The sequence below is a fragment of the Natator depressus genome, chromosome 1 (assembly GCF_965152275.1).
Source record: "Natator depressus isolate rNatDep1 chromosome 1, rNatDep2.hap1, whole genome shotgun sequence".
In the NCBI taxonomy this organism is placed as follows: domain Eukaryota; kingdom Metazoa; phylum Chordata; order Testudines; family Cheloniidae; genus Natator; species Natator depressus.
The window spans coordinates 257,724,765-257,745,169 of record NC_134234.1 but is presented as its reverse complement, the minus strand read 5'-3'; the positions used below and the strand labels follow the sequence as shown (position 1 = coordinate 257,745,169).

At 48.2% G+C, this 20,405-nt stretch overlaps 1 protein-coding gene across 3 annotated transcripts in view; it reads right to left on the bottom strand.

The window, feature by feature from the left end:
• The window catches only part of ZC3H7B (zinc finger CCCH-type containing 7B), a 61,908-nt gene that overhangs the window by 24,535 nt on the left and 16,968 nt on the right, over positions 1 to 20,405 (bottom strand). For 2 of the 3 annotated variants that reach the window (XM_074941685.1, XM_074941684.1), the window contains exons 6-16: positions 16,477 to 16,557; positions 14,593 to 14,652; positions 12,368 to 12,410; positions 9,840 to 10,099; positions 9,026 to 9,371; positions 7,940 to 7,998; positions 6,961 to 7,123; positions 6,717 to 6,878; positions 5,772 to 5,977; positions 4,625 to 4,725; positions 3,925 to 4,106 (exon numbers count right to left, since the gene is read on the bottom strand). In XM_074941685.1, coding sequence (XP_074797786.1) covers positions 3,925 to 4,106; positions 4,625 to 4,725; positions 5,772 to 5,977; positions 6,717 to 6,878; positions 6,961 to 7,123; positions 7,940 to 7,998; positions 9,026 to 9,371; positions 9,840 to 10,099; positions 12,368 to 12,410; positions 14,593 to 14,652; positions 16,477 to 16,557 — 1,663 coding nt within the window. The remainder of the gene's footprint in view (positions 1 to 3,924; positions 4,107 to 4,624; positions 4,726 to 5,771; positions 5,978 to 6,716; positions 6,879 to 6,960; positions 7,124 to 7,939; positions 7,999 to 9,025; positions 9,372 to 9,839; positions 10,100 to 12,367; positions 12,411 to 14,592; positions 14,653 to 16,476; positions 16,558 to 20,405) is intronic. The other variant, XM_074941682.1, reaches the window with a different exon arrangement.

Below are 20,405 nucleotides of genomic sequence, written 5' to 3'. Positions count from 1 at the left end.
AGACGTTACAGACTTCAGCCATGGGTGGGCCTGTCAGGGCTTCTGACCCTCAGGAGCACCGGGGCTCAGGGCTTTAGATCGGGGGTGGGGGAAAAGAGTGTGCTGAAGCTCGGGGCTCCAACCTCACAGAGTTTGTTGGGGTTTCTGTCCCGCAGCTCCTTTCCTGGCTTCAGGGGGCACTGGGGCGTGGGGCTGGTTTCAACCCCAGCGTTCCCTCTGTAGCTAAAGCTCCGATCCCTGGCGCCTCCACAAAACCAGAAGCAGAGCTGTGGGGCTGAAGCCTCACGCCCCAGTGCCCCCCAGTCTAAAGCCCTGAGCCCTGGTGCTCCAGAGGGTCATAAGCCCTGATCACCCCCTGCCAAGAGTCCTGACCCCACCCCCCCCACCACGCAACTGCAACCCCAACCTCCACCCCCCCCACAAAGCCTTGAGCCCCGGGGCTAAAGCCCCAAGGCAGTAAATATACCGGGGGGGGGGGGGGGTGTCTGTTGGTCTCTCCACTGCTGCCTGATGACTTCCGGTTCCAGAGGGTGTCCAGAACTCTGGAATTTGTATCTTTGAGGTTCTGCTGTATATCACATTCCCCTGAGTCAACCAGTCTCTCACAGATCTTGAAAGTCTAAGCTAATTCCTGGCTCCCAGATTCAGTCTGTCTGTTTATGGAAAGTCACCCAGTTTTGATTAGGGACTTAACAAATCCACTTTAAAACAAAGCAAAAAACCAAAACCCAAACAACAGGCCGTACATTTTATTAGATACCAACTATGGCTCCTCCCATTAACAAGACATTCACATATTTGGTTGAAGATAAATGTCTACAGTTTTTGTACCGATATAGCTATATTGGTTAGGGTATGATTGTTTACCAGTATAGCCCCTAGCGTGGACAGTTATATCAATCTTGAGACACCTTATACCAGCATAGCTTTTCCTGTACAGGAAGAGGAATAAGCACATTTATACCAGTAAAACTGTCTCCAGTCTAAGAGGGATGTGACACTTAACCGTAGTAGTGTAGGTAAAGCAATTCAATTTGTGCGTGTAGACAAGCCACAAGGGCTGATCTACACACAAACTGTCACTAAATAACTAAATCAGGTGTAATTCACACCTCGTGGTACTTTGCTGCAAGTCTGTGTGTAGACACTTGTTTCAAAATAAACGTCCTTTTTCAATTTTGATCAAGTTGGTAAGAAAAAGACTCTTACGGAAACATTGCCTTGGTCACAATTTATCTCAGGAGTTAACTCCTCGATGGGTTCAAGGATCTGAACCAGAGCCTTTGCCAACACTACCAGCGTGGAGACAACCAACCAGCATTAAGAGTCTCAGAGCACCGAACAGTGAGAACTTGTTAATTTTCTAGCAGGCGTACAAGCATGTAGTCAGTGGAGCAGTATGTGGTAAGACATCTTTAACTAGCTGGGTTAATGCCAAGCCTAATTATCTTGTTGCCGTGCAGTTTAGAGATGGCGTATGAAGGATGTTTAAGATGTCTGACCAACTTCCAGCTCACTGAAACCAAAAACACCAGAGGGTTGCTTTAATAAAGCCCCACTGATACAGAAAGGCAGCAAAGCTGTATATATTACAGTCACTGAAAGCTGTTATGTTAGCTTTGCTATTACAGAGTACCCTGTGAATGCTCTCTTGGCTCTGAGAGCCTGTGTAGTCCAGAGGGTCGGAAGCCAGGAACCTCTATACTTCTTATGACCTGCTGCATGGCACTGGACAAGTCAGAACATTCCGTGCCTCAGTTTCCCCATCTGTGAAATAATACCGTCTGGCAGCTTCCCAGGCATGTTGGGGCATTCATTTTGTTAAAGTCTGTACAGTGCGTTGAGGAAATCCAAAGCACTAGATAAGCATTTTTATTATTCAAGCACACCCAGAAATGCCTCTGAAGCAGCAGCTGCCCTGTGTTTGGTGCTGAAATCAGTGTTTTGCTGGTGATGTCCTTGTTGATACAACGTGGTGTTAGCCCCCAGGAAAGACTGCATCATGTCATTCTGGGTCCACTTCTCCCAGCCCTCATGGATTCTGCAATTCCAGAATGTAGGGTAAAACCAACCTCTTACCAGAAGATCCTGCTCAAAAATCTTGTTAGTTTTAAAATTACATTTCTTGACCTCGTGGTTGTGTAAAAAAACCTTCCAAGTGCAAACAGCGCTGTCCTCTTGAGTCTGCAGACAGCCTGAAACAACGGCTCTGAGAGGCGTGAACTGCCCAAGCATCTCAATGGGATAGGAATGCTGAAACCTAAAGCCAACTATTTACGTTTGGACATTATCAGCTGTTTCCCCTCCTCTGTACCATCCACCAGTATGGAGGGCAACTGCCTGAGGAGTCCAGAAAACCTCAAGTGTTGTTGGATGGTGGCAAAAGAATGCCCACTACCATCTTCTACTCACCAGAAGATTGCACCCATCTGGCTGTCGTGGCCCAGGCATGTGTCCCCTCCAGGCCTGTCAAGTGCAATTCATCAGCCCTAGGACACAGCCTGAGAAAGCTCAAGCGGCTACAAAATGCAGCAGCCCATCTGCTTAGCAACACGGGTCACTGAACACATCATCTCCAGGACAGCCACCCTTGCACTGGCTCACCAGTGAACAGAGTCCAAGTCAAGCTCCCAGCCCTACTGGTCAAAGGTCTCCATGGGATTGGCCCCAGGTCCCCAAGAGAGCCCCTCTCCCTCCGTAACCATGAACTCCCATGGCAGCTACATTTCACTGGGACCATCAGCCACGGAGGGCAGGCTCTTGAGTGAGCCAGAGACAAAACTTTCCCAGGGACTGCCCCTACGTAACAGCACCCACTCCTGAAAAGAAACAGGAATGAGCATGATTTGAGTCCCCTGTGCAACTAAATGCAAAACCCACGTCCTCTCCTCACACACAGACACACTCACTTGCACCCAGGCTGAGGAGGGAGATTATATTCATAATTTCTCTTTTTACTTACTCAGGAGGAGCTTAAATACTACAGAACCCATCAGTACGACAGGCCACACAAGCACCTCGAGAGGCAGGCAGATATTTCTGTGCTTTCCCCTCCGGATGGGCACCAAATGGAACTGTCACAGGTTTAGCAGCCTGCTTAAATGTCCTTTGCCTGCCTAAATATGCCTTCTAATTTCAGCCGAACTCCTCCAAGCACACTGCTGGGTTCTCCACGAACTGTTCCAAGGCAGGAAAAAGAGTCGGGCTTCATTTTGGGACAGGACAGTGAAAATCTCTGCTCAGCATGCAGTGAGTCAGAGAATCAGACAAAGCACTTGGAGGGGAGAGAAAAATCAGACTGAAGAGATTTCCGTGCCATTATGTAAGTGACCTGAATTGAAGACCGCACTCAGAGGGGGCAGATGGCCTGTTGCCAACTACTTAGTTTCCATAACAGCCTCTTGGGAGCGGCTTTATCAAAGGTTTTTTGAAAGTTCAAAGAAATCTCACTGGTTACCACTATTTTGTGAACGTGTTCGAAGAAGCAAAACATCAGAGGGGTCCGATTTCCTTTCACAGCAGCTGTGCTGGCTTGTCCCTACCATATCCCGATCACCTAGCGGTTCTAGGACTCTGCTTCTAACGACCATTTCCTCCAACACACGTGGTCCTGAGGTAAAGGCTCGCTGGGCTGGAATTCCCAGGATTGCCCCTAGACAGACAAACCTGGCAATAGCACTGGAAGGGCTGACCTCCCAGTCAGAGCATTTCACGGCCCCACCTCTATCTCCTACAAGCCGAGAGAGGGAAGGGAGTGCATGTATGTGAGAGAGAACGTAAAATTTCCTGAACTCTGCCAGACCCCCCTGCAAGGCCCTCTCTCTGTCCCCAGTGGCACAGTACCTAGGCTGGAGAAGGCACGAGCACACGCTCTCTCCTCCTCTTCCCTCCCCACCCCAAAGCCACACCCAGCGGCGCACTTACCCGAGTATTGCTGCAGCAGCCAGACCTTGAGCTCGATGAAGCTGTGAGCGAAGTGGCAGCTGTCCTCACGCAAGCAGCCGTAGCGCACCTCATGCCGGCACACATCGAACTGGAAGTGCTCCTGGAACTGGCGGATCTTAGAGTATTTCAGGGAGGTGGAACGCACAATATGAACCAAACACCTGCAGTGGGGAAAATGGCCGAGCAAGAGAAACACAAGGGATCAACGGATTGACTCTTCACCCCTCCTCCTCCTCCCCCCCCCATTCTCTGAGCTGGCCGAAGCATGGATGGGTGTTAAAGCCGATCCTAGGAGTCACTAACAATCTGATAGTGCAATGAGCAGCCACTTGCACGGGTGGATCCAAGTCCTGGGTCATGCCTTGTCCCCAACCCTGGAGCACTTCAGGCAGACACTTTACACCACCTTGTTTAAAATATCTGACCTCTGAACCCCTGTGCAGCATAGGCCAGATCCAAGCTCACTGGAGTCAAGCTGCAGTCTTTCCACTGACATCAATGGGCTCTGATCTGGCTCCAAATCCCTTGGCACCAGGTGTCAGACATGCAGGGCAACATATCGCACCTTGTGCTTTCATGTGCTGGGGACGAGAGGAAGAAATGGGCAAGTAACATGAGCTAGCTGGCTGGGCACTAGTAGGGTTACTCCAGCAGGCACTGCACGGGCCAGTTCACTCACTTGTTGTCATAGAAGCTGTGTTTGGCAGCAAGGTTGGAGCAGACAGCTGGAGAGTCCTTGGTCCCTTTGCTGATTATCCGGGGTTTGCTGTCAAAGCAGATCTGAGAAGGGAAGAAGCAGCACACTAGGAAATCTCAGAAAGCAGGAAAAAGGAGAGATGCTGCCAGAGAGCTCACCCAGACTGGGATCATTTCACTTGGAAGGGAGAAGAGCTAGAGGGAACTTACTCAAGAGGTCCAAAAATTAGAACAAGCCTGATGGAAACTTAGCACTAGAGCTGCTTGGAAACCAGTAAACACATTTTGCAAAAATTTCCAAACAAATTTTTTGGCGCTTTTTTTTTTTTTTTTTGGACATTCCAACAGTTTTTTTCATCACAGTTGGAAAAATTTTAACCAGGTCAACTTATAATTCCCTTCTTTTCATCCAAAAAATGCAAAAGCAAAGGGAGTGATGGGGAAATTAAAGACGAGTAAGTCCAAAACAAAAGTCATGTTGCTTTACATACACAGTTACCCTGGGGAACATGCTTCTGCAGGAGGCCAAGAGAGAGAGGGCCAGATCCTCAGTTAATGTAAATCAAGGTAGCTCTACTGGTTTCAAAAAGCATGTGTTGTGCAAGAGGTCAAACTAGATGACCACAATGGTCCCTTCTGGCCTTAGAATCTATGAATGAAGTGACACTAATTTTGCCCATCACGTGGTTATGGTTTTTCAAACATCTGGGTCAAAGTTATGATTATTAACAACCTTGCTAGCTATGAAAGCCCAGGGTAGTCAAACTGTATGCTCCAGGTGTGAGCTGACCACCTGCAGAGGGCAGAGAGGAGTTACCCCCTTCCACACCTACAGCATCGCACAATTGCTCAGGTACATCACGGATTGTTCAGTTCTGTCACCTTCCTCTGAAGCAATAGGGACTGGCTGCTTCTGGAGGCTGGATACTAGCCAGGATGGACCAATGGTCCAGCTGCACACTGACAGCTGATCTAGGGTGGGATGCAGCAGAAGGGAGCCTGCCTCCTTCACACACTTACAGTAGAGTTACATTTTGGCATTTATATCTGCCACAAGGAATGTGTGAGGTTTGTGCCTATAGCTCATTCCCCAAGGAAACAGTTCTCCCCGCTCCTCTTCCTCCCTGTACCTCACAGAGGAAGGTGAAGATGCCCTGGTGTTCCTTCAGGAGCTTGGCAATGGTCAGGTTGCCCCTCTTGATCCCTCCCAGCGGGTCAAAGAGGAGGTCGCGATTGAGTGTTCCCTTCCTTTCCTCTGTCCACACGTCAATCTCCTCCTGGTGGTACGCGAAGGTGCAATTATCCCCATACTTACAGTCCTGCTTGTTAATCATATCTACAAAGCAACAAAAAGCAGAGCACCCCACAGAGAGGGGGGCCAGATCAGAAACTGAGCTCGCCCTCGTCACCTTGCCCTGTTCCCCACAACTCACAAGGAACTAAAACTGAAGAGTTAAGACAGACACCAAGCCTGAGCTTTTGGCCCCTCATTAGACACTTTATGGTTACACCACCTCAGAGACTAGTCTGGTTACATCTCATACACGGAGCAGGGTTGGGCCTGATCTGGCCTAGGATGGGGAACTTCTTGGGAAAGTCCCAGTGCTCTGCAGCAGAGCTGGTTACTCAGCAGGGAAGGCTCTCGCCAGAACCAAAGTCCCAGCCCGTGCTGGTGGGAGCAGTGTTAGTAGTTCAGTGCCAGTGGGAGACAGGCTCTCCCACCTCAGCGGGGCACCTAAAACTGGTTGCTTTGAGAGAAGCAGGCTGCAGTCTTGCCATTCCCACCACCCTGCGAAATTTCCAGAGGCCAGTCGCATCGCTCTTTCCAAGCTGTCCTGTACCCAGAGCAAAAGCACCAGCTGCTGCTCCACTGTGCGAAGCTCCCGTTTTCTACCATGTGTTACAGGTTCATCCGTCTCGTCTCTGTTTCTCACTCCGTCTCCCAACCCCTGAAATCCAGTGATCGTTTCACGAAGGAGCAAGAAGGCTCCCGAGGGAGCACATGATCCATGCTGAAAGGTCCCCGATACCTCTGACGGCATATGCCTCACAGTCCCGTCCCGCCACCAGCTCACCTTTGCACAGATAATAGGATCCCACAAAGTTGGTTTTGGTGGGGCGGGGCCGGATCCTCTTCCAGGTCTTGTCTTCAGAGTTTCGCAGTCTCCCCAACAATACATCCCGCTTGCATTTGTGCTCCAGGCCTTCCCGGTAAGTGTAGTCACCAGCCTTGGGGCCTATGGGAAAGGAGGACCCGATCAGCAAGAAGGAAAACAATCCTCAAGCACACAACTGCTGCAGTTGTTACAAGCACATCACCTGTTTTGGGGTAGCAGAGGTGGCAGGCTTGTTTGAAGACATGAGTGGACGCCAGCGGGTTCTTCACAAGCAGGGCAGTGTTGGGCATCACCACCTCTGGCTGAGGCTGCAGGAGCTCTGCCCCCTTGGGGATGATAGGGTGACCCACCCCACTGAGGCTGACCTGAAAGACAAAAAACACATACATCCCTCTTCTAATCCTCACAGCCAATGTACAGAAACTGGCCCCCAGACTAATGCTGGGCCCTTCATGACCCCGCAAACACACAACAGCTCGTGCCTCAGCAAGATGGCCGCCACCAGCAGCAGGCGGCTCAGAAATGGCATCAGGAACACCAGTTATGTTTTCAAATACACTCGATGGGCAATTTATCTGCAGCAGAGAAGGACCTCTCCCTCCCCACAGAAGGGCCAGCAGCTCAGGGGACAACAGCTCTCTCCATCCCTGGAGGAAGGGCTTCTCTCCCCCACCTTCCAGCACTTGAACAGAAGAACTAACCCTGCCGTGCAACGTGTCAGATGGAAATAAAACAGGAAGGACGGAGGTTCAACGATGCCCCAGCCCCACTCAATAACCTAGTTTAGACAGAGGCAGATCATCCCACCCACAGAGCTCCTGAGAGAAAAAGCCTTAGCCCAGCCTCAGACCCGGAGAGACCAACGTGCAATCCCATGCATGACGGAGACTGGAATGGAGCATTTGACTCCATTCTCACCCCAATAATACACTGGGGGAGGGGACAAAGAAGGAAGGGGAAAATGCTGTGCTACCACATATGGAGAAAAGTCTCCATACAGCCCTGCCACCACAGGGGGCGAGCGGGCAGGAGGTTACGCACACAGGCCAGGGTAACTGAAGCCACCAGATTTTGGAACTGATTAAGAAAGGGCCCAGAGTGCAAGAATAGCCCCGTGCCCTCCCCACTCCCATGGCACACGGACACCTTGGTACATCCAGCGGGGGTAGCAGCTCACTCACCGCAGAAGATGGTTTCTGGCTGCCAACAGTGTGTCGCAGTTCCTGAGGACCAGCTTCTTCTGGGCAGAGGAAGAAAAATCCCAAACACACACATCTCACTTTTGGAAGCTGCTCTGATGCCCGAGACACAGATTTATGCTTGTTCAATAGTTTAATTCTTTTCATCTTCCAGGAACATCCAGTACCCAAGGCAGAGACTTGAAAACCTCTGCAAGAGCCTCCCCTTTTTCTGAAATCCCTGAAGGCAACAGAACTCCACTGCCAGCTGCCTTAAGGGTGCTTTTCACAAACAGCAAGGGACCAAAGGAATTCAGCACAGACAGGAGCCGAAGTTCCAGCACAGGCCTCACTGGGCAACCTCTTCTCCACTTGTGATGCTCTAGCATTCAGTCTGCTGTAATGTCCCCATGCTTGCACAGTCACCCATGGAGCCTAACTATGCCCCAAGGGGCTGAAATGCTCCTTACCCGATCTCCCTCCAGAGCCCAGCTCCACAGAACATGACTGGAGTGCTCTTTGGGCTATGACACTTATTGCTCACAGAGATCAAAGGAGGCAAAGACTGACGAAACCATCTAGTCCACCCCACCCTGCCCAATGCAAAATCCTGTCCTACAGTAGATTCGCCAAGACTTTGCCAAAGTCTGTTTTAAATGACTTGGAGTAAAACGGCTCCCACTACTTCCCTTAGGAGACCACTCACACTCTAGGAGACCTCAGTGTCAGGCAATGTTTCTTGGATATCGAGCCTGAATGTCCCCTCATTACTCTAGCTATACCTCCAGGATAACCCTGAACAACAGCTCTGCCCCCTTGGTGTCTACACCCTGCAGATGCTTGTAATCAGCGGTCACACCCCCCACCACCCCCCCCCCACAATTATCGCTCAGACAAGCTGTGCTGATATTTAGTTCTGTTAATCTTTCGTCCATCTCAATCAGTTCTCTGGAAACTTAATTATTGGTCTCTCGTCTCTAACATTGACATCTGCCTGCTGTGGAGACGCTCAGAGCTTAACACAGTGTTCTAGGGGCACTGTCACAGTCAAACACCTGCAACCCCCACTCCTCTGTGCCCTGCACCTACCTATAGCAAAGGAATCCAGGGCATCCAGTGAGCCCCTGCTAGTCCCAAAGGCGTCCAGGGCATCGAGCCGTGGCTCTGTGTACGGGAGCAGGTCCAGTGAATCCAGAGAATCCAAGGGGGAGCCACCACTGCCCCCTGTGGGCTCAAAGGCATCCAGAACGGAAGAGGAGAGCTGCTTGGTGGGATCCATCACCAGGCCGAAGGAGGCAGGTGGCAGAGGATGTTGGTTGATCGGGATGTTGGCTGTCACCACAGGGGGCAGCAGAGGGGTTCCGCCTGGAAACACGGGGATCAGCTGGGGCATCTCAGTAGGCAAGTTGGTGGGAATGGTTCCCTGGACCAGAGACTTTGAGAGTTGGGAGGAAAAGGGGGCACAGACAGCATGTTAGAGAAAGGACTGGAGGAAGCATGTGTCAGAGAGATGGGTGGATGGACAGAGCACACTACAGCAGCAAGTAAAACACGGTCTCCCACTCCAGAGTGCACAACACTTAACTTCAGAGCAATAAGCCAGCCTCCACCCTCCAGGCCCATTTCCACCCCCAAACACTTAAAAGCAGGGGGTGAAAGGGGGCAAGGTGCTATCTTCATTCCCATGTGGGACTAGCCCCTCCATCTGGATTTATGTATTTCACTCACACCAGGCCACCCAGTGAGCCAAGATCTAAGATGGGCTCCTTAGAGACACACAAGCCAGCGATGGGAAGAAAGAAAGTGACCGAGCACACACTGCCAGAGGAACATGCAACGGTGAGGAGAGAGAGAGAGAACATGCTCTAAAAGGATTAATTCAGAACACGACCGGAGCTCTTACTAGAGGGTACTGTGACCCATCAGCCAAGGAATCCAGAAGAGAGTCCAGTTCTTCCCCAATAACCTCCCCATCTGTGAAGTCCTCCACACTCTCGGGCACAGGCAGGGATACGCAATCCGGAGAATGGAGCAGTGTGGCGGCAGGGAGAGAGGTGGGCAGGCCCTTTGCATCCACGTCAGAGGCTGATAGGGCTGCGCCCTCGCTCACAGGGATAGAGGTGGCGAGGGGAGCAGGGATGCACTGCAGGTCCATGGAGAAGTCTGCGGGGTGGGACGGGGACACAAAGCCAGTCACATGGCGCCTGGGGGTGAGCCGAGCGTGGCTTGGCCAAAGAACACAAGACGTACAACTTAGTTGAACCTCAAGCCCCTAGCAGATGAAACCTTTACAGACTGGTGGCTCCAGTTTCAGAGATTCTTGGCCTTTGGTTTTTGTCTCAGACCTCCCAAAGGCCTTCGCAGAATGCCTCGTGAATAGCCAGACAATGCTCACCTCCCATGATGATGCCTGGGAAGTGTCTGCAGGCCAAATCTTAGTCTCACTGAAGTCAATGGCAAAACTGCTATTGAATTCAGTGATGTCCAGTCCTGGCCCCATGAGTCCAGAGTCCTATACCCCATTTTCCGGTGGTTTTTAAACGCTTCTAAACTGCCTCCTCCTGCAGAGCTCAGTTGTCCTCCTAGCACCTCTGCTCCTTGCAGCCCCTGTGCCCCCCACTAAAACCCACTTCCCCGCAGGCTCTTTAAGTTTTGAGCTTCCCTGGCGGGGAAGGGAGGGACACACACAAACCCTGACTGGGGAGGGGAGCAGGGTAAGGAAGCCCAGACAAGCCTCCCAAAGATCATACAGAATACTGGGTCCCCAACAAACATTAGAAGACTCACCAGATGCCCTTGCCAGAGTGGTGCCTCACTCCTGAGTACCCCTCCCCTCAATGTCTCCAAGAGACAGGCTTCCTGCCTTAAAGATCTTTACTGCGTTACTGAGGCTTCCCTCAGTAGTTTTAGGGGCAAGGGGGGGGGGGGGGAGAAGAGACAACTTTCCCTACAGCTTCCTTCACCCTCTGGCCCAGTGTTCTGACTATTCGAAAATGAGGCAATTCCGCCCCCACCCCCACAATACTTTGTTAAGGTGGCAAGCATACGTTGGTCATCTGAGCACGCTTTATCCTGCAAAACTGTTAGAGTTTGAAAAGAAACAGTCCAAACGTTAGACCCCCAGAAGATGCAGAGTTACACATGTAAGTCTCAAACCAGGCACCCAAACTACCTTCATTCTGCCCCGTAGCGATGCCCTGAAAAGAAAAAAAATCAGAAAAATACTACCACCTTCTCCATCCTCTACTAAAGAGTTCCATGCTCAGAGATTTCAAGGCCAGAAGGGACCACTGTGATCATCTAGTCTGACCTCCTGTATAACACAGGCCATAGAACCTCCCCAAAAACGTTATCAGCAACCCCAAAACTAGAACGCCTTCATCTCAACTGATTAGTGATTGGGCTGCTTTATGGTCTTCCACATATGTCAATTCCTGATCAGACAAATAGCAAAGCGAAAGCAATCATTCCTCACTCTGCATTAACAGCCCAATTCTGTGACGTACTGAAGGCTCATAAGAGACGCTCATCACCTCACAGGTCTGGGTCTTATGATTCCATGTGATAGTCAATTATTCAAGAGTCATTAAGCACAGAGCTAATGTGTTTCCACATGCAAACTTCACACACCCAGATCATAAAATGGGGCCCTTTACCAGGGCCCAGCAATAGTTAGTGCAGTGACAAAGCTTCACACCTAGTATTGCAGACATTTATGCAAGGAACAAATAAAAACCAATGTGCTGTGGAGCATGGTTTTCAATACGCTGTTAAGAAGGGTGGGTGTTGGGCTGGCATTTCTACGGGGGATGATAGAGTTACGGTAGTTTAGTCCCTGGCAGGAGGACAGCAACCTTGCAACGTTCACTCTGCATTTCCTGGGGTTCTAAACATATAAGGCTCCAATTCTAATGTTCTTGGAGGGTAGCGTGTATTCAAAGCACGGCTCTGTGTCTACCGTCTTAACTTTAAAGTTGTCTTGTTTGGGAACATACAGAAGAATCGCATTTGTTCAAACCCAGCTTTAGAGCTGAAAATCGGTTACGTCCCCATGTGTTTGTAATTTGCATGGATTAGTCCCCATTTATCCAAAAATATGATATGTCCCTTGTTCTGCTTGGATAGCTAGAGTTCGATTGTACAAGGTTCTCCTAGTAAGTGCCTCTTGACCTGGTTTTCCCCTCTGTCAGTGTCTTAATAGTTCACTGAGGATTCTGAAGAAGTGAAGACAAACCAATATAAAGAACAGCACCTCATACATTCCTGCTCCCCACCACCTCCTGCCCCCATCCCTGCTAGGCTGGTCTCTTCCAGTCTCCAAAGTCAGGAAACGCAAAAGAGGTCCAAATGAAGCCAAAGCAACTATTAGTCCACCCAACCCGGGCAGGTGCCTTACTGCTGCCATGAGAAACAGAAAGGAGAAAGCTTTACCTGTTTCAATATCATCTATGGAGCCCAACCCATTGGAAGTCATCTGCAAGGCAGGGAGAAGGAGAAGAACAACTCATCACTACAAAGACATCTTTTGAAAGGTGTTAGTGCTTCATAGCCCCAAATCTCCCCTCCCAAATATCTTCAGTGCAGGCTGCTGCTGCTTCCCTCCTCTCCCCCGCCCCCGCCTTTCAGTGCTGGAACAATTTAACTGATATACTTTTAGACCACTATTCCACCTAGCCTGGTATTTCACCTTCAGCAGTGACCAAAACCTGCATTCCTCTGAAGTAACAAACCCCCATAATACCTGACCTTCTCAGTAATTCTGCACATGGGATTGCATGTGGGTGAGAATATTCCTTCCTGATTCCCAGAGCCAATCAGCTAGCCCCACAAAGCATGAGATCTGATTAGCTTTATCTTACATAACTAGCCTTTCTTAGCTTATATATCTTTCCATTTAATAAACCACTAATTTTTACAGCAAGACTAAAAACAGGAAAAGGTTCCCGCCTAAACAACTGCTGACTGTGAGCCCTAGGCAAGGAATAAATGGGCAACTTTACAGAAGTATGAATGGTGCTGCTAGGAATAATTTTCCTAATAATTTTATTAGGCCTACCATGACTCCATTTCCACACAAACATTCCTGTATTAGTCCAAAGGCCACTTGGTGTTAGTTATATCCAAAATACAAATATAAGCAAATATACCTATATTCTATACTCCAGCAACAGTACAGTTAAGTATTTTGGCCAAACAGGCTCCGGCTCGGGAAGACACCTTCCCATCATGCCATCACTCTGACACAGAACCCACAGAAAACCTTGCCTTTATGCACTCTAACAAACGAGTGATGTCATTGCTGGTTACCAGACCTTGGCCAAGGCCAGATGAAGCAGCTTAGAGCCGAGCTCTATCCTCTGCTCTGGTCAGGACAAGATTAATGACTGGGCCTCTCTCCTCAAGGTTTTCTTATCTCATTTTACCATATTCCTAAACTAAGCATTTCTTTACAATCAATTCAACCAATCATTTACTGCACCTGGTACCCAAATAATAATTTAAAAATTTCTATGACCTCAGCCCAAACCTTAAATAAGATAACACAAGTAGTTTAAGGGTCACCACAAGTTTAACACAAACAACTCTTCCTTCTCATGATCTGACTCTCTTTAAAAATCACAGGCTTTGGGCCTATTCCTTATGCTAAGATTGAAACTCAAGTTAAAGCCACAGTTCACCCTAATGTGAGCCTATAGTCCAACAGTGCAAACACATTTTTCTTCCTACTTTTAGTTAAAAATGACAGACGTCAGTATGACAAATATTAGAGATTACACATTTGCAACTTCATCAGTTACAACTTCAGCTTTTGCAGTGTTCTAATTTTTCATAAAAGGGAACATTTTCAATGGAAGAAGATTATGGGCGGCTACAAGAAATGATCCAAGGCTGATTCTCATTGCTAGACAGATCTTAAGGCAAGTCACCCAGCAATGTAAACTTCAAATTGTACTGCTCTAGCATCTTTTAAGGGATTTTTAGGTTCATTTAAAAAGGGACAATGTCATTTGTGTTAGGCCCCAAATTTAAGAGCCTAAAATGATTGTTAAATATTTTTTTTAAAAATATGAAGCGTTTTAATGAAATCTCTTAAAAACCTGCAATGAAATCAGTGATCTGATTATCTTTCATTCTGTGTTTGTACAGTGCCTAGCACAATGGGGTCCTGGTCCATGACTGGAGCTCCTAGGTGCTACGGTAATACAAAAGAGTAAATAATAAATTAAGCAATGTTTAAATTGGCACACTTCATTCAGCTTGGACAGTGAAATCCCCCAGTCTAGTTTCATTTTATAAGTTTCTTCATCTGTTTCACTTCCTGTTCTTGCATATTAGCACTTTGTAATTGTACCAGAACCAGAGAAGGAAACAAAAAGTGAAGTCATCCAGTCTAGATAAGTGAAATGCAAGCTTTGACAGTGAAAAGCAAAATTAGATTAAGAATTTTTCGACTTTAATAATGTAATCAGCACTGCAGCAAACGGAAATATTTAAAAAAAAATGATTTTCTTGACATTGTTCCTTGAAAAGGGAAAAATAGATAAACACTGATCCTTTATTCCTAAAAGATGTTAATAAACTTGCATGAAATAAAATATAGAAACTCTCATGTAAAATAACGTACGGACATTGAGAATGTCAGACAGGAACTGTACCTGATTTGCTAAGCTGGCTGATGTGCCATTACTGAGTAGAGAGAAAGTTTCCAATTCCTGCTGCAAGGAAGAGAGAGATTTCATGACACAGGGATTCCTTGAACTCCTGCAAATTAGGTAGTGACTGATTGTATCTTGTTAGCCACTGCTATCCAACAGTACACTTCCCTATCAGGTATTCTCTACAACCACAAACCATAGGGAGAGAAATCAGGACTGCCTGCTTTTCCGCAGTGTGCACCAATCATCCCAAAATTCATGTGATTGTCCCTGAAGCCTGTTGCTTGCAGGATTATGAAAGAGCCCCAGATTCAGTCCAGCCATCCTGGTGCAAAATGCACATCGATGCAATATCCTGGTGCGAAAACACCCCTGTTGCAATGCTGCATAAGGAGATGGTAAGTTTGAACCCCACCCCACGACAGACATTCCGCCTTGTAATTTAAAAAATTAGTTGTGGAGTGCATTAAAGCACTGGAATGAAAAACAGAAGCTAGAGCAAGCTGTAGCAAAATGCTACTAAAATGTTTCAATTAATTAAAAAAGGGAGTCTTGTGTTTTGCTTGCATAGACACAGTTTAGACTCATCTCTGTGGAGTAACGAGGTAGAGGGAAAAGTGCAGAGGGCCAATGGGGTGAGTAAGTATGGAAAGTATTTCAGGGAAAGTTTTCCTTCTCTCAAGATTCAATAATTTCAACATTTTTAGAGATCTAGCAAGTGGAGGATTTTCCTCTAATCCAACACCACTTATTATTCTGCATTTCAAAACACGCAGACTTGATATTTATATAGCATCAGTTACCCAAAAGCTCTTTGCCAACTACTACAAATCACTTCACTTAGCACTGAAATGCAGCCACTTCTCAGTTGGAATGTGCCAGCTGTTTAACACTGCACAGCAAGGTTACACAAGAGTTGGAGACAGGAACTGAAGAAGAATGTTGCATCTAAATAAAACCACAGAGAGGAATTTGAGGGACCAGAATGTCAATCACTCAAGCTGGAATTCAGCCAGAGCCTTGGGGCTAACATTCCTATTCTTGAGAAATGTGTCACAGGAGCGTCAGTGACCAGAAGTGATTTTGCCTTATCTAAAGGACAGCCATAGCAGTAGCTCAGCACCCCTTAGCACAATCCTGGGGTGTATGTTTCTTGCTGATAGGAGAGAACAATGCTCCATATTGAACCACCACATCCATTTATTGCAGCACTACGGTTTTCCTTAGAGCAGTGATTCTCAAACTTCATTGCAATGTGATCCCCCCCCTTCTGACAAAAAATATAAAAAATTACTACACGACCCCAGGAGGGGGGACCGAAGTCTGAGCCTGGTCAACCCCTGCCACTCCGGGTGGGGGGGAAGCCCCACTGCCCAGGGGAGTGGTGGGGGGAACCACTTCAGCCCCAGGCAGGGGGCCTGTAATCTCAGCCCCACTGCTCAAGACTGAAGCCCTCGGGCTTCAGCCCCAGCGTACGGGACTCGGGCTTTGGCTTCGACCCCTTGCTCCAGCAAGTCTAAGCCAGCCTGGCGACCCCATTAAAATGGGGTCGGAATCCACTTTGAGGTCCTGACCCAGTTTGAGAACTGCTGCCTTAGAGCTATCCCCTCAAACAACGTCCAGGCTCCATTCTGCTTAGCTTAGGATATATGAGATTCCGCACCAAGCCAAGATGCTTATGGCTGCAAGCCCGAAATGCACCTGCAGGGGTGCTGCAGGCCAGGACTGAAGAATGATTGGCAGATCTGGGGGTGGGGCATTCCCAGGAGTGGAATAGCAGGAGGTGCTGAAGGCTATAACTATGGCAATGCAGCCACTCAGAATCAGTAGCCTGTACAGAAACATATCAGTGGACTCCAAAGAACAGTCTAGAAAGAGTCATACCTGAGGCCTCTTATATGCTTTCCGAACCCTTAAACCCAGCTTCTGTGCGAGCTCCTGACCAAGCTGCGTAACGCTCTCATCCTAGGGAAAATGTAATTCAAGGACATTGTCATTTTAAAGCATGTGGTTTTATTTTCCTGCACATACAATAACCAACCAGAATCAGACCACAAGTTACACAAACAGACTACACAGACTGAATTACATGCTAGTATTCTCATTGGTATGCAAGTCGAGAGGTAGTCAATTGCAGACTCCATTCCAGGAGAGGCCGTGCAGATTTAAGATGTCATTCTGCCCTGCAGAGATACAAAGCTGCGGAAATGGAGAGGCAAACAAAGTATCGAGTCTCCAAATGCAGGGCTAGTGATCCTTACTGACACAAGGGCCCCACCTTCAACCCCGCTCCCTCTCTCCAATCCCAGGATCTGGGTGGGAACACTGGTTCAGAGGCACCTTTGACTTTCCACACCCTCTGCTGCACTGAGCTCTGCTAATGATTTAGCTCATCACGTCCAGTCTGCATTCACTTTCTCAGTTCCTCTTTAAAAACGTTTCCAATGTACCAAACACATAGACGCTACTTCCTGGAACTACACAAGCCACAACGTAAATTCAGCCAATCACTGCCCCTCTCTCCCGTTAGAGTCCACCCTATTAACCCACAGCACTAGGTCACTCCCAGCATCCACTCCTGCTACCATGTCGCTCAGCACCGTTGGAGGGAGGCCCATGACCACACTGCATCCCCCACTACAGTTTCATTCTCTCCTCCTTCAACTCTGTCATCTCCCTGGCCAAACAAAAACAGGTTTCCTTCATCACCAAGTCCCACGAGCACAATCCCCAATACTTATTTTCACCCTCTGACTGCCTCCTTCAGCCTCATGTTCCCCATCCTTTCTTCCCTCCTTGCAAAGTATTTGGTTAACTTCATCACATGGAAAAATCAACTAAATCCTCTATGATTCGCCCCCTGCAAACAGCATCTCCCTCATCACCAAACTTAAAATTTTGAAGTCTGCTGCCTTCTCTCCACCACTAACCCCTCCACCTGCCCCAGTGAGTCCACTGATGCTTGGCTCTTTACCTACGTTGCCCCCCTTGCTCCTCCCCCTCCTTGTCAACCTCTCCCCAGCCTTTGGCTCCTCCCCCTCACAAATACTAGTGTGCCCTGGTTTCCCCTCTCTTTAGAGCACCATCCTTCAACCAGACCTGTCTCTCCAGCTACTGCCCTGTCGCCATCCTCGCCGTCTCTGAACCCACTGAGCACAATCTAAAACCAACGCATTTACTTCCACTCCTCGGTCTTGGACCCCTTCCAATCTGGCCCCCCACCTCTCCTCTCTACTGAAACTGGTCTCACTAGTGTCTCCAACAACCTCCTCCTGGCCAAACCTCAGGGACGCCAACTCTGTGCCGCTTTTGATACTGTCCATTACCCTCCCCTTCTTGACATCTTATCCTCTCTGAGTTTTTGAGATACCACTGTCTCCTGGTTCTCCTTCTATCTCTCTGTCCATTCCCTCAGCTTCTCTTTCAGTGGGCCCACCTCCTCCCCTCTCCCACTCACAGTGGGGGTTCCCCAGGCCTCTGTCCGTGGCCCAGAGACAGGATGTAAAGTGAGGACAGCACAGGGCCAGCTTGTCTGCTTACTCCGCTTCTCAACCTGTCTGTGACATCTCCTCTTGGACGTCCCATCTTCAGTTAAATATGTGGTCAAAACTGAACTTCTCTCTCCTCACAAACCTCCTCCACTTTCCCATCCTTATCTCTGTCAACCACACCATGCTGTCACTGTCACTCAGGCCTGCAATTCAAGGGTTTCTTTTGTACCCTCCCACTCTGTTGCCACAAATACTCAGGCCATAGCCAAATCCTGCTACTGCTTTCTTCTTAACAGCTCCAAGATCCATCCTTTGTTTTCCCATTTCCCACAGTAAAAACCTCCATTCAGGCCCTCATTACATCCCATCTCGACTACTGCCGCACACTCCTCTCTGATGTTCCAAACACACACATTGCTCCCTTCAGTCCGTACATAATACGGCTGTTAAAATCATCTCCTTTACTCATCAGTGTTTAGTCTCTTCCCTCTTCAGATTCTTCTACCAGCTGCTCATAAGCTATTATAGCAAATTCAATCTGCAGGTCACCACCTTTAAGGCTCTAGAGGACTCTGCCCTGCCCCAATTATCCTCCCTTCTCAAACTCTGTGTTTCCCCCTCAGTCTATCCCAAAAATGCCTCCAGGACCCCCATACATGGGCCCAGCTCCCTGAACTTAGCCACAAGGCCCCGACTCTGTCCACGTTTAAGTCTCTCTTAAAGACCCACTTCTGTCATGCTGCCTACACTGAATCTAATGATTTATTTAAACAGTTTAAGGAATACCTATACCAAATGCCCTAAAAATTCCTTAACATTACAACAACGAGGACCACACAGAAGCATACTATATAGCACCACAGTATTATTTACTATTATTTAGATTTTAAGCTCTTTGGGGGATAGAACATCTTTTTGTTAAGTAGGTGCACAGGGCCTAGCACAATGGTGCCCTGATCCATGATGCTACAGCGATATAAATAATATCAATAATCATCATCATACTGGTAATGTATTAACCACACAAGCCAGCAGCAGGAAATAGCAGAACCAGGTACCAAATTAACTCAGTCAATCACTTGAAGTCTTTAGATAGTCTATAGTTCAAAAAGGAGTTACAGGATTGATGCAGGAGTTCCTGGGTGAAGCTCTCTGGCCTGGGTTATACAGGAGGCCAGACTAGATGGTTACAACAGTCACTTTCTGGCCTTAAAATCTAGGACATCAAAGCAACATTACAGAATCCCAGAAATGTAGAGACTTTGAGAGGTCATCTAGTCCAGCCCCCTGCACTGAGACAGGACCAAATAAACCTAGACCATCCCTGACAGGTGTTTCTCCAACCTGTTCTTAACAGCCATCAGAGATAGGCTTCCAATAGGGATGGAATCCCCATTCCAGAGTTTTACTATCCTTATAGTTAGGAAAAACTTTTTAATACTTAACCTAAATCTCCCTGGTCGCAGATTAAGCCCATTACTTCTTGTCCTACCTTCGGAGGACAGTCAGTCACAGTCCCCTTTATAACAGCCTTTTCCTCATAGAAAAGGTTAAAAAACCTAAACCTTTTATCATTTTTGTTGATCTCCTTTGGACTTTCTCCAGTTTGTCCACATCCGACGAAGTGAGCTGTAGCTCACGAAAGCTTATGCTCATATAAATTTGTTAGTCTCTAAGGGGCCGCAAGTCCTCCTTATCTTTCCTAAAGTGTGGCATCCAGAACTGGACACAATACTGCAGCTGAGGCCTCATCTGTGCCGAGCAGAGCGGAACAGTTACCTCCAGTGTCTTACATATGACACGTCTGTTAATATACCCACATTAAAGCCCCTTTCGCACACTGACACCTCTCACCCCAAGAAACACTGGCCACTGAGGGCCTGAACTCAGCTCTTAATGGGTAAAACGACTGCTATTTATCAGTTAAAACATATTTATGGTGCTCTACTGAGGCTCAGGGGATTAGGAATAGGGTATGTCTACACTAGAAACTTAAGTCGACCTATATTAGGTTGACTTACAGTCAGCACAGTAGTTACTGCGGTGGTGCATGTCCACACTTCCCTCCTTGGGTTGGTGGTGCACAGCCTCACCATGAGCTCTTCCACTGACCTAAGAGGGGCACTGTGGAGAGATGAAAGCCTGATGTCTCAGCTCTGCTTGTAAGTCCCTGGCCGGAGCCCAGCTGTCCTACAGGCTCCTGGACTCCAAGTGGGCTGACTGGGGCTTCTCGCCTCCCGTTCCCTACTGAGAGTGGGGTGGGCTGGAGAGAGAGAGGGGAAGTCGCCCAGGGCTTCTTGCCTCTGGGGAGTGGGATCCAGT